The sequence below is a fragment of the Ptychodera flava genome, chromosome 15, assembly GCF_041260155.1.
Source record: "Ptychodera flava strain L36383 chromosome 15, AS_Pfla_20210202, whole genome shotgun sequence".
Taxonomy (NCBI): domain Eukaryota; kingdom Metazoa; phylum Hemichordata; class Enteropneusta; family Ptychoderidae; genus Ptychodera; species Ptychodera flava.
Genome location: NC_091942.1, coordinates 22,947,599 through 22,962,053, shown reverse-complemented (window position 1 = coordinate 22,962,053; position 14,455 = coordinate 22,947,599). Strand labels below are relative to the sequence as shown.

Sequence of the window (14,455 nt, the reverse complement as noted above, 5' to 3'; positions counted from 1 at the left end):
AAGAAAAAATACGAGAGGGATAAAGACGGCCATTCGTCTGTGAGTAAGGTTTTTGTCATAACTGCTAGTTTACCTCGCATCAAATTAAGTGGAAGAACATATGACATGTGTTCGCCCATGCAGCTGAAGTTGTCAGTGGCTTATCGGCAACTAAATATCCGCCCACAATACCATTCATACCTACCCCTCATGGTTCATAACGTTGTGACATTAGTACCAGGAACTAGATAACAAAAAAAATAGTAAAGGCGCTACAGAAAGGCATTATCACAAACAGAAACTTGTCATTTGAATGTTGTCCACATAGACTGCCGCAACTTCAGTTATCATCAAGATTTCAACACGGTTTCTGATTTCTACAATCACTTCAAAATGACTGACCCCCAAAAATGTAAGTAACTTCCGTCTAGATTATGTTTCGAAACGCTTGCAAAATGAAGGTTCCGCTATTTTTAAAGCTCTTGGTGTAAGAAAACTTTTCATTGTCTTCATTTTTTCGAAAAATAATCGAAAATTTTATTTTTCTTCGTATGATTTACACAGAGACGGCGGCTTTTTTGAATTTCAAATATCGGTAAATTTTGGGTAATTTGTTTCTCTAGTAACAAAATTTGCAGAGTGACCCCCCGATTATTATTCTTGAGTTTTGAAAGAGAATGGTTGACACATTCCTTGAGTAAAGTTTGGACCAAAGTTTAATGTCTTTCACTTTTGAGGCGCATGCTACCTTAATACAGCCGGCATGAGTTTGATACAGTAGTGCATGTCGAAGTGCGTCACCAAAGTACGAACAGAGACAAGTAGCTAGCTTGCCAAGTTATTCGCTCAGGTTATAAATGCAAAAGAATGAGAACCGGATCTTCCAGGAAAGTAGAATTGATCACAGTGAATGTTTCAAATGAGAAATTGAAATGCTCATGTCGAGAACACCATTGCTTGCTATACATTCTCATAATGCTTGCAATCATGCTATCTGTGAAAAGATGTCAGCCCTTGGCATTCACACAACGCCGCAAAGAACACAGCAAACAAAAACAATTTTATATTGGGACAAAACACTGCCAGGGAGAGTCCTCTGTGTTCTACAAAGAGGGATAACGTACATTTTGATAAGCAACAATTACTGCTTATGTAAAGACACCACGATATTACCAATGAAATAGCTTAGTATACCTCAATTTTATCCAGCTGATCACCTATACCTCAACTGAATTGTCGTCGAGGGGACGCATCGGGCATTTATCTAACGCAGACAAATGTCGTGATTATATCTACAACTGATATTAGGTTATTACGCTCCTCGGAATTTAATGACTTAACATTTTGCTTGAACTTTACGTAGGCAAACTTTAAACCATTCCTTTCGAAATTAAGAATAAGAATTTAGGGGTCACAGTGCACACAATTAAGTATTACCAACACTTGAATTCAAAGTGGCCGCCAACCTTATGTCAAGTCTTAAGGGGAACTCAATTTTTGATTTTCACATAGTTTAGCCAATAGAAACTTAATTAGGAATTGACTTTTGGTAATAAGGATTAGTCATACGAATGATGCAAAGACAGAGAAATGTAACTTTTTGGGTTTGAAATTGTGACTCACCCCTCTACACGAATTTTATTAATTTTGTAGTAAATGAAATGAAAAGTGACCTAATGGAAATGTATTCGGGGATGTGGGTTCGAGTCTTTGTGACTTCTGTGCGAGTCCCTGTTGAATCCATAGGTTAGGAAGAAAGATAGGTAATGAGTTTAGCCAAAACTCACTATACACGCACATGAAACGAAGAGCCCCATCTAAGTGACAGGACTGACCACAGTAATTCCGACTGATCCATTAGCTCAGTTGGTAGAGAATCCGAAATGTATTGGGGGATGTGGGTTCGAGTCCCGCATTGGTCACTTTTAATTTAATTTACTACAAAAACAAATAATTAATCAAAATGTGCTTGTTAGTTGTAACTTTTGACGATTTTCCGGTATGAAAGTAAAATATAGTTCCTTTCCACCCCAAACAAATCGTGTCTAAATGCCAAGTGTTAATCAGGAACTTACAGGACCGTGTGCGCACAATAGGGGGATTACTGATGACTTAGCCGTTTGCACACACTGGGCGGGAGTTTTTGAATCCTCATAGCATTGCTTTGACCGTATGATAAATTTGAATAATCATGATCGGCACTTTCGTGACATATGCAAAGGAGAGGTCAATTGGTCATACAGGGAACACATTTTGAAACATATGCGTTCTCCGACAAAAGACGGAACATTTTTTCAGTTTATTTTCGACTCAAGTTTAGTCGCTATATATTCACAGACATCATATGCAAGATTCAATGACAATGAACGCCTGAAACATGGCAAAATTATAGGATTCTGGGTCCAAACAATGCACGTCCGATCAGTAGCGTGGCTTTTTACATTTGCATAGATTTACGATAATCCGGCTTTCCTGTTAAACAGGAACTTCCCCCTAAAAGCCGGATTATCGTAAATCTCTGCAAATGTAAAAAAGTCACGCTACTGATCAGACGTGCCGTGTTTGGGTATCTCAATTGTCAAGAACAACATGATATATTGTGTACACAACGCCCTTTGACGCCAACTCATATATGCTACTTCGACATACCTTAGAAGGAGGAATAAGAAAATGTGTTTGTTTTATAGAACAAGCATGATAAAAACACAAATCATAAGTTACATCCATGGTTCCTTTCAGTCTTTGGAAAGTGTTCAACAATCTTGTTAAATTTCGAAGATAGCTTGGAACACACGCTCATCTATTTTAGGTTTCGCTCATTGCTGAATCGTCACGGTCAAAGTTTGATCAAATTAACTTTGGTGGGGATATCGCCCTATGGGCACATCTGACCCATATAATCCTTAAAGTTTTCTTTAAGGTTAGTTCCTTTTTCCAAACTTTATATCGATAAATGACTCGGCAAAAATCTATATCAAAATCGCAAACAAATGAGTGAGCGTTTTGATAGAATTAAGCATGTGACGCCAGATTAAAGCGATATCCAGAAGACAGTAAACACTTCTGGCTTACTCTGAAGCGTTTTCAGGAGGCCTTTTCAAAAGCCCTAGCTTATTAAGCTCCCTCCCCTCCCTCAAAATGTCCTTGTGAAGTGAGAGTTAGGCAATGTGTGTCAAGAAACACACACACACACACACACACACACACACACAAACACAATCACCAGTATAAAATTTTCTTGTGTGGCAGGCTTGCCTCTACCCCAAAACACTGTTGGATAGAGTTGTATGCAATCCAAAACTTGCATTTAACTTCAAAGAGGTGCACTGATGACACTATATTCTGCTAGAGTGTTCAGTCATTGCAAAAAAAACACTCATTGACACTGATTTTACCCCATAATATTCTGCAGGTTGGGATACTCTATGATTTTTCTGAATTGAATACATAGTGTTTCACCTGCAGGGCTCGAAATTAGCGGTAGTCCCGCGTCCACATGTACAGACTACCAACTTTTCCCTGGGGCTACCAAAACCCATGAAATGGTAGTCCACACGGACTACCAAAGCCTTGGACATGAAATTACTTGGTAGGCGACATGATGTTGATCGCTGTGAGATGATCGACGCCCATACAGGCAACCAAGCTGGACACAGAAAGGCGAGACTACGACTTTGTTATGCAAGTTAAAAGGCGACAGTGCAGTCGAATTTGTTGCGACAAACCATCACTAAAATATTATTATCTGAACTGATGTACTTATAGATGACAGGCTCGGGAAATGATGGCCAGTGAAAACTCATTTTTATAGTTATTTAATCACAAAGTATAATCACAATTAAGGGGAGACCAACCTTCGCAGACACTTATCTTTAACTTGATTTTTCACCATTAAAATGAATCTTAAACCCGACATGTAATATATATTTAAGTCGCTCGACAATTGAAGATTAAGAAAATTGTAAGAATATTTCAAAATCTGCGTGCGTGTGTTTGAGTTTTTCACTTAAAAAGTGTAAGTATGAGGGGGTGATGGCCATTGGTGAGCGGTTTGTCTTGGATTTTTGATACTCCACTTTGTTTTTGCACAATTAGCCATGAAAGTGAGAAGTGGTGGATTCTGAATAAATTAACGGCTTTTGTCCACGTTTGTCACGATATTTATTTGAACATTATCGGAATTCTGGGACACGGTTTTGTAGAAACAGTCACTAACTACCACCTGTGTAAAGAGAAGGCTAATCCGTCAACGTGGCACCACATGTTATACTCTCCAGATGTTGCGATACATTGCCAAAAACGGAACGGAGTAAATCGCAGAAATGCGTATGAGACCCTTGGAGTCGCACAAAGCCAGCTAAAAATCCGGTTCGCTCACATTTTCGGTGGAACTTCACTTCCTAGAGAGAATCATGCATAAAAATATTTCATTGTCTAGATATAAAAAAGGACCCTTCACAAAAAATCTTCATTCATGCAGGGGCTACCAGACCTTGTCTCTGGGCTACCAACTTCAGAAAAAGGTAGCCCAATGGGACTACCAGGGAAAAAAGTAAATTTCGAGCCCTGACCTGTAACACTTATTGTGTATTTAAAAAATCTTATCTCGCTTTTTGCTAGACTTGCCCGAACAGTCACCAGCCCATGGTCAGCCCGTACAATACGGCCAACCCGCACCCTATGACCAGTCTGCACCCTACGGTCAGCCGGCACAATATGGTCAGCCCCCACCCTATGGCCAGTCTGCACCCTATGGTCAGCCTGTACAACATGGACAGACCAGTACAACTGTCGTAAGTAGAGCTACGGCTGGTATTTCTTATGCAAACATCATTGAGCGATAAGAGATCGGAGAAAACTTCAAAGAATGAATGATGAGAAGAAAGAGACTGGCAACCAGTGAAGTGGTTGTGCACCAAACGGCGACAAAGAGCATGTGTTGCGTTTCCTTGTTACTGAGTTCTATAGCTTGCAATTGCAACAACTGAATAATTTATGACAGAACTTAGCATAAAGAAATGTGTTTCTCTCTGTGCAGCTCATTTTTACATCGACAGTTGTCAATTTATCCAACAGGTAGATGCACCACAGCCTATGCAGATGACAGCTACCGTAGTGAAATCAGCTCCTCCGAACTATCTAGCTTTGGCCACGTTTACCATTCTATTTTGCTTCATACCGACGGGCATTGTAGCTTCAATTTTTGCTGCCCAGGTAAATTCCACGTAAAACAATTTGTCATGCGTCTTTTATAAAACAGTTGCTTTCTTGTAAATGGAACTCATAGAGCCAACCTACCTGGTATGGACAAATTGTACGTCAGCGAAATATGGTATTCAAAGTAGCTGAGCAGTTACGTCAGGGAAATTCTACTAAAACATCGTTACTGAGTATCTACTGCAGAAAAAAAAATGACACTGGAAAAGCTGATATCAGTTTAATTACATCTGCGTACATAAAAATTTAACACTTACTGGATTGCTTTTGTAACCCTAAATTACGTATTGTGTATTCGTAGTCACTGTAGAGACCCGCTCCATCGATCAAAGGTACCATGCGCTTCGAGGATAGAGATCAGACTTTCAAGTTTTTTCAATACCCCTGTGACCTACGTTTATCAGGGCTAATTTTGAAGCTTTTCTTGGAGTGAATAAAATTTTGTGAAAATTGAAAATATTAATTCCCTGATAGAGTTAACACAGGGGTGGCGGCCATTGCGCATGTCAAATATCGGCAAATTTGAGATGATTAGTTTCACTGGTACCAAAATGTGCTGGCGAACCCTGATTTTTATTCTTGATTTCGAAAGGGAATGGTATCAGGTTTCCTCGAGACGAGTCTTTTTTGACTTTCGAAGCACATGCTACCTTATAAATGTGACAAGTGTAGAAAGTATATATGATAGGATTAATGTTGTTTTAATTTTAGGTTAATGGTGCCTGGGAGAGTGGCGATGAGGACAAGGCTTACAGGTACTCCCGGTATGCCAAGTATTGGAGCATAGCCAGCATCATTATTGGTGTCGTTGCCAATATTGTTATCTTTGCTGTGGTATTCGCCACACTATAACCTTTCACATTCCGTGGCTCCATAGCTGAACAAAACACTCCTAAACAGAAATATTTATCAGAAACCGGGACAAGAAGACAGAAATTAATGGCATTGTAACTTTTAGCATTTCTTTGCTTTCCTATTAAATAAAAGTAGCCTGACGCTGTCAGTGACAACATACATAGGTTGAAAGGTACACGTAGCGCAGAGTTTAAGATTTAAGTCTTAAGTTTAACATCGGCATTTAATGTCAAAAGCTTGACAAAATATTCGGCCGTATTTGGCATACGCACTTAATCCACGAAAATACCATCATTTGTTTATTCCAGTTTAAGACTTGTATATATGATGCACGTGTATTTGACATTGATTTCCATCACTGGCGATTAGGACAGAGAAAGCATGCAGAGATCCGATATATACGTTCTTGACAGCACGTCCGCGTATTACCAACTTTATTATTAGTAAGGAACTGTGAGAGTATACGCAACGCGAATAATATAGTAAATGTCAAGTTATTTAGTCTATTCTTGTGCTACCGTCTAATATTTTTATTGGATGATTTGACCTAAAGTCTGTTCTTGATGAGGATCACTTGCTTTCAAAGTATCATTTGTAAACCCTTTACCAAAACATTCAACAATATCGTAACGGTGTTTTGAAACAGTCCTATAGTATTTACCTTTGGAATAGAAATGATAAACCTGATATCAGTCCCGTTGTTTTTCAAGTATTTACACCAGAAAAATGGCAGTTAATAAACGCTATTTCTTGCTTAATTATTAATTCATAGTCCTGCTTTTATTTAAAACTGTCCTGTCTAATTACTATGAATTTCAGGGAAAATGGGTACATGTACCAAGCGTTTTCCCAAAATCACGGAAAACGGGGAGTTTTTGTTCATCATCCGCATCCTAGAAACACGAGGCTTCTTTTTTCAAAATGCTGATCTGCGAAATGCCCTTTGGAATCTGCTTTTTTAATAATTTTCTGAAAAGTACAGCATTGCCAAAGTTAAACTGGAGATGAGAGATTAGATTTTTATTAAGGACGTCAAAATGTAAACTCTCTACCCAAAAGTTATCGTGTTGCTCCAAAGTTTAATGGAGGTAAGCTGATACAGACAACAACAACAGACCACACTGATGTGTCAAGACAATTTCATTGCTCAATACAGCATCGATATGCTTATAACTCCAGCCAATATTGATTTTATAAATTAGGCGAAGTTTTCTTGTTTATTTCCCTCCTATGTTTCTTATTGCAAGGGCGACTTTTTGTTGCAAAGTCACAGACAAGGGGTATCTTGATATTCTGTGGAACAAGCATGGGTATATCCAGCCTTTCCCTTGAATGCCTCTACCGGGGTTTGTGTGCAAAGAGGACCGGTGATGTAATCAGGCAGACACCAGAAGAAAGTCGCCAAGATAATATACTTGATGTTTTTTCTTTCTTCTAACATACCATTCAATGTGGCGATTCTCTCTAGATTATAACTCATGGCGCGAAATCAGTGTACTGCGACCAACGTGATGTTACTTTCACAACCACCCAAAAGTGCTCAATGAAGTATGTGGTCCCATCATGTTGTGATTGTTACGTTGAAACTGCCATGTCTGTGTCGGCAGTGTATAGTAATCAGTGTAGCCTGTACGCACAATCAGTGAAAACTGGATTGATCATTGTATCAACAAATCACAAAAGTATGGAACGTCAAATAGATGGTATGGTATAAGTTCCTTATAATTTTCCACCGCACGGTGCAGCACACCGTTCTGCATTGGTGATGTACTTGAGAAAGTTGCGCCCCGGGACTCGCAAGAACTGCTAAATTACACCATGGAGGTAAGGCCAAAGTAATGAAATTCTTTGTTTTGTGTCCCCGCCCGCTTAGGTTTTTTAAGTTTTCATGAAAAACACACACAGTGTATTTGAATAGGAAATTTTTGGACATACCTACTTAGCTTTTCTGAACTAAAAAGTTCGTTACAATTTTTTATTTGCTGCAATCAAATTACATAAAATTGTGCATTTTCTTGTGTGTTTTTCAGCCGCTTAGGCGAGTACCTTTTCCCATTTTGAGTGGACGCAAAACAAAGAATTTAATTACTTTGGCCTAATAGATATATGTCTATTACCTCCATGATTACGCTTACCTCGCCATACTAGGCTTACTTTTCACCGGTCGAGACAAAGAAATACAAACACTAAATACAATCAAAACTTTCAAGTTTTCTTTATGGTAATACCCCAAAGTGGCCGCAACTGTTATAGCGTGTACGTACGTCCGTATAAAATATTGAGGTTACAAGCTGTTCCACTCTGTTGCAGCATCACAGAGTACTGCAAGCAATATTCGTCTCGGTGTTATGATCAATAAATGTCAAGTATTGGACTTTTTAATCATACAAGCCATACCTGTGTCATGTGTGTGGCTGTTACTGTCCCCTTGTTATCTCTGTGTAGAATTTCACAGAAAACAGTCCATATCTGTTAATTATCCTTCCTAATCCCCGTCAGTAGTAGATTCTACTCTGAGAAGAATATTGCTTGCAATACCCTGTGGTAGCATTTGAACATGGCGGTTATTTTGATTTGAGCGGTTCAGGGGAAATGCCGTCAAAGAATGACAAACAATATCACTTAGAACTGCATACATCCCAGTGGACTTGCAAACTATACGTCCCCTTCCCGAACTTTCTTAGGCAAGGAACTCGCCGGCAGAGTTCAGCGACCCACTTTGCCATAGTAAACAGCCATTCATCTGCTGCGACCAATAGGCACCATATTTGTCCTTTGTTGGAGTATTGTGGACATAGCCTTATTTGCCTGGTTGTCTCGAATATGATTGGTTCCTTACGGAATGACGTGCAGACACCAACGCCTCTATATGCTCTCCGCGCCCAAACTCAGTCTGCGGTACCAACATTGATGTACGGGGAGCCATATTCCTCGGCGCTGTCCACTACGACGCACGCGAAACAGTAATTAAGATGGAATTTGGCCGCTCAAAAGCGAGGAGGAGGAGGAGGAGGAGGAGGAGGAAAATGTTTAGTGAGGGTGACAGTTTGATTAGTCGTAGTAGTGGTAGTCATCCATGGTGGTACGAGAGCCAACTGCAACAAGAAAGAGGTAATATTCAGTTTGACCGCACGACAGTCCGTGATGGCGATACTGTCATAGCATGGCTTTGTAGAAAGAGAAAGTGAAAGACTTAAACTTTTGTTCAAACTTTCCCCAGGGAAATTTTGTACCGTTTCCTTTTCTAAGAATATAAACCAGGTGTCACCGTGCAAATTTTGGTACAAGAAATACATAATATCTAAAATTTTCCGATATTTGAAATTGAAAAAGGCCAGCAACCCTGTGTTAATCCCATGGGGAAAAAATTAATGGTCGGATTTCCACAATAATATGACGGTGAACGTTTACTCCAACAAATGATCAAAATATCAAGCGCCAAAAGCAGTATAGTTATAGTAAGTCCGCATATAAGTAATAGATCAGAGAAGTACTGCAAAATCGTGTGAGTGAATGCCCCTCGAGGCGCATTCTACCGAAGCGATCAAAGATATTTTAGAATTTGTTTCTGCGCATTTTCAGGCAAGTTCAACTCAAAAAAGAATAGTATTATGATTTGAGATATAGCATCATGACATGTACATAGCTACTGGACGAAATATTGTGTTTACAGAGATCTGTAGAAAAGTGAAAGTGCATAGCAGCTAGTGCAGCCAGGTATTCAAAACCCATAGACCGTCCTTGGCCATTCATGCGTTCCAAGTAAAGAAGTTATTTTTGGCTACCAGCGTACACGTCCTCGCTCGCGGTGTATATCTTGCATGTCTGCCATACAGAGACCACCTCGTCCCTGAATACGGTTTCAGGGATTAGGTAAGAGTTAAAGCAGGCAATAAATTTATGTCACGTTCATGTCTCTGAACGTCTGGCCCTGGCAGCCAATGTTTGGCACAACCTGAGGACGATTAGAAGCAAAGAATACTACAGCAATATCAATAATTAGTTATCAATGTATTTCTCAGACAGCATAAATGCGACATGTCATGCACGCTTTACCTCAAAACGGATTTCGAATCTGGTCGTATAATTTTCAGTGCTGTCATTTGTCATCACAGCAGTTCATAAGCTTATATATCGACTTTGGTGACGATCAGGTTTGAAAATTGTCTTGACAACTGACATAAAACTGAAGCACACCTTTCGAAAAAATGGACTTTCCCTTAAGAATGGAATTTCCCCTTGCTATATTGATAGTTTCTTTTGTATTGGTGGACTGTATGACCGGCATTGCACATGCTGTATTCAATAATGTAGCGAGTAAGCTGGGCACATCAATAAAAGAAACAAACAAACAAAACTTCGTGTGTATACCAGAGAACTTCAGGTCTGCGAGACAACACTACTCTTGGCAGGTGGATAAAATTAACACCCGGACAAAATGGCTTGCTAATAATCCGGAAAATCACCGGTACTCCTAAAATCAATCTGTAGCTCAGCCTCCGTAGTCAACCAGACGGTTGTGTTACCGTTTGTGGTCACGTGCAACCCGAAGCTGTTAACAGAGCAGCAGATTCAGTGACTACTTTGAGTTGTAATGGATTACGTATCAATTTAATTCACAGATTGGGCCCTAAATATCAATTTAAAAGGTGATTCGATGATCTCGATTATGTCACGGTCCCTAAACTCACAGTGGCTGGAGGAGCTGGGATTGTGTTAATAGCTGCTACGCTCATGTATATTATATCATGTTGATTTTTGTGTATTGTTGACATCATCCTGTACAATCATTTTCTGTACTGTACATAGTGGCTGTTTTTCCAAAATATACCCCTCCTACATGTAGCTCGTATTGCTAAACAAACTCGCTTCCAGCAGAAAAGCTGCTTACGTTTTACGTATGTACAGCTTTTTCTCTATTCAGAACGAATACAAAGGTCTATATTTAAAACAGGACTTCCGGTTGAGTCAAGTGACTGACACTCTGCATTATTTGTACTAAAAAAAAACATTTACAGAGATGTTGCGCTTTTCTCTCTTTTTGAAACAGATGAATCAAGCTCTCCAACTCTAGGTTCTGTGTTATTTGGGGAATTAGGAAAAGAAGTCAAGTGTGGTAAGTCTTTTTGAAACATTCATTTTTCACAAGTTGTAATTAGTAACGTTTAACTGGCTAACCAGTCGGAATATACATGTATGCATGTCTCATACTTTTACAGATTTAGAAACATGCTAGCTGAACGTCGCGTAAAAAAACTAAAATAAAACAACAACAACAACAACAACAACAACAATGAATATGCATTGTAACATTCCCCCTTCAAAGACCACTTTTCGCCATTTTCAAATCTATCTTGGATACAGCCACTTCGAGATAATGCTGTTCATATGCTTTCAGAATCTTTGGGTCGCAACTACCTGGCGGTAAAGCTATGTGACCAAACTCACAGAAAATATTTTTACAGTAAATTTTGTAATTCGATACTTCTATTCTGAACTTTCGTTTCTGCCACCGCCGTGTACTTAATACAGTATAATCATATAATATGTCTAATCAAGTAGAAATTGACACTTACGGTTTCAATAATCACTATTTTCGGGTTCTATCTTATATGTCAACCTGATCATAACTATGCTTTTTAATTTTATGAATTTTTCAGAGACCATCATATTCAGAAACATCGAACGCGTGACCGGCAATTATCAATCCGACATTGCAGTCAAAGTAGTCAGCACGCCACTGGTAACCAAAGATACACATGAAGGTTATGACTTGCAATTTTCTGTCAGCGACCTAAGTGGCACGGTTCGAACCTGTGTCACCAATGGAAGGATTAGGTATGTGAGTACGCTAGAGTCAAAAATTAAGGAAGCGCCAGTATTCATATTGAGCAAGTATAGAGCTGAAAAACCGAAAACCACGTTTAACAAAGACCCATTTGAAATTTTGTTAGATGAAGGGACTGAGATCAAAGATTACCGGTACCCGAGAGATTTTTTGAACTGTCCAGCTTTCAAAGATATCAGTGTAGCTCTACAGACAATGGAACTATCTCATATCAAGGGCCAAGTAACATCGGTTTATAGTTTGAATAATAATGGGTGGGAAATAGAAATGGCAGATCAAAGCTGCCAAGAGACGACGCTGACAGTTTCCAGAAAAGTTGCAACTACTTTTAAATTTGTGGTTGGGCAGATAGTTGAGATAACGTTAGTTCGCGGAGTCAAACGTCATGACAAACGGTATCTTGTTACAACTGAAGGTTCAGAAATAACCATGACAAGTTATGGCAACATTAAGTCGTATGGGGACAGTCAAAACGCTACGAAAATTGAGAAAATTAGCAATCTCGGTGCCCTTAGATATTCAAGCGCAGGAAGCTATGAAATTCAAAGTGTTTGCACCATTTTGCCCGAAAGTTTAACAAAACCCTATTGTTATGATTGTACTAAAAATGTTTGCAAAAGGCGGATGCATAAACGACCCGATTTAACAAAACCCTGTTATTATGGTTGTACTAACGGTGCTTGCAAAAGGCAGATGGATAAACGCCCCGATGGCACTTTCATTTGCCCCTGGCATAGTTATGAACGTTTTTCCATATTATATTGGAAAATTCCGGCCCGGCTACATGATGGCACAGACACTGTAAGGGTAACACTGTTTGATGCACATCTGTCTCACTTTCCGACTTTAAGGCAAATAATAAGCAAAACATGGTCGATGAAGCAAGATATGGAAATCATCGAAAGGGCGCTCGAAAATGTCAGGGTTAGAGTTCAGATAAAAAAAGTAAGCGATAGACGAGATTCATATTATAATTTACTTCACATCTACAAACATTAAATTCCGTTCAATAATATTGACAGTGTACGGACTTGAATTCAAAAAATCTGATGAGAGATATTTTCCCCTTAGGTCAAAATTATTTGGCAAAGGAAAAAAGGTTTGAATTGGCTTAAGCTTCTTATACTGAAAACTCGCCTCGTACATAATATCGTGAATAGTTTGCTTTCGTCCATTATCGACCGGATGTGGGCACATTAATGCAATGATATGTATATTTTCGGCAAAACAAGTGAATATGTAGATCTCATATTGTTCCTTTGTATTGTTGATAGTATAATATTTTACCTTTGCCATGGCTTTGTATACGCTACTTTGCGTAAAAACAGTGATGTACTTTAATGTTTTACATTTTAGCAAGGCTGTTTGACAAGAATGCATCCCAAGTATACAGAACTTATTGTTTTAGTAATCAGATATTGATTAAAATAGAGGTAACAGTAACCTTTGACCTGAGAATCGATGAGTTTCTAATTAAATCTACAGATTTATCGTTTGTGATTTCTGTAACTCTGTATAATTTCATTAGAAGAGACGGATTCTGACGTGTATTCTCTACTAGTATTGAACTTTGTAGCCCAGATATCTATTCTGATCTATTTACTATTTTTCGAGGATTTTGCACGATACACGATTTTGGCCTTTGAGTATGCTGGATTACGCAGTGACTCATTTTCGTTTTATTTGCATGCTAAAAATGATAATTATAGACTTTCCATAAATGAATACATGTAAAAGAAATATAGGACGTTAGAAGAAACTTTTTGCACATAATATATGTAGTTCCGAGTTTTATGCCGAGACCAGCTGGATTTGTAATGTACGTTAGACATCTATTTCAAGATCCCAAGTGGAAAGTTGTATGCAAATGAGAACAAGTGTAGCGACGCTGAATTAACACTAAACTTGAAAGCTTAATGTGATAGAAGTGTTGGTTTATATTTTATAAAGCATTCTGTAAAATTTGTACGTTCACTTTCTTTGATGTATTGTCAAAATAAAGCCAAGAATGGCGTACTTGATATTTCACTGTAATTAGATTTCTTTTCCTAGCCTTCGCTTACACTTGCAACACTTAAATATGTAGCGAGGGGTAGTCTATAAAAAGTTTGCACCTCGGATCTTACAGTGACAAGCCTTAGGAATACCCTCCAAAAGCGTGTCTGCGATTTTTTCTCCGAGTCTCCATTCAAATTATATGGCGCAACAATTACAATTCCTTGAAAAGCATCTTAGTCTAACACCTCCAATAGTAACATTGTGCGTGAGGAAAATTTCTGTTCTAAACTACATCTGAACTAAGTCACGTACTTTCGGAATCGTATTTGCGCTATGCCCAACAATGGCAGATGGGTTGTATCGTACGGTAGGTCGTCTGAGATCAGGCATATGAAATAATGGGGCCGTTCATTAAAGTGCATAACAAAAACCCCAAAGGCCTATAAAGGACGTCGCAGCCACGGCTTTGAAGGATATTACCAAGGCTTGTGAATGCATAAATTTCAACAGGAAATCTGGCAGCGTGTTTGCTAAAGGGAGGAAAAACCGATTTTTGGA

At 38.8% G+C, this 14,455-nt stretch overlaps 2 protein-coding genes across 2 annotated transcripts; both read left to right on the top strand.

The window, feature by feature from the left end:
* Window positions 1-233: 233 nt before the first annotated feature.
* On the top strand, window positions 234-6,816 carry LOC139152374 (transmembrane protein 233-like). The gene is made up of 4 exons (XM_070725502.1): window positions 234-391; window positions 4,600-4,772; window positions 5,056-5,193; window positions 5,908-6,816. Exons 1-4 carry the CDS (start codon window positions 373-375, stop codon window positions 6,046-6,048), a joined length of 471 nt encoding a protein of 156 aa, XP_070581603.1. The 5' UTR covers window positions 234-372; the 3' UTR covers window positions 6,049-6,816.
* Window positions 6,817-8,913: 2,097 nt separating this feature from the next.
* LOC139151573 (uncharacterized) lies at window positions 8,914-13,927 on the top strand. The gene is made up of 3 exons (XM_070724469.1): window positions 8,914-9,162; window positions 11,102-11,167; window positions 11,712-13,927. Exons 1-3 carry the CDS (start codon window positions 9,024-9,026, stop codon window positions 12,896-12,898), a joined length of 1,392 nt encoding a protein of 463 aa, XP_070580570.1. The 5' UTR covers window positions 8,914-9,023; the 3' UTR covers window positions 12,899-13,927.
* Window positions 13,928-14,455: the final 528 nt, after the last annotated feature.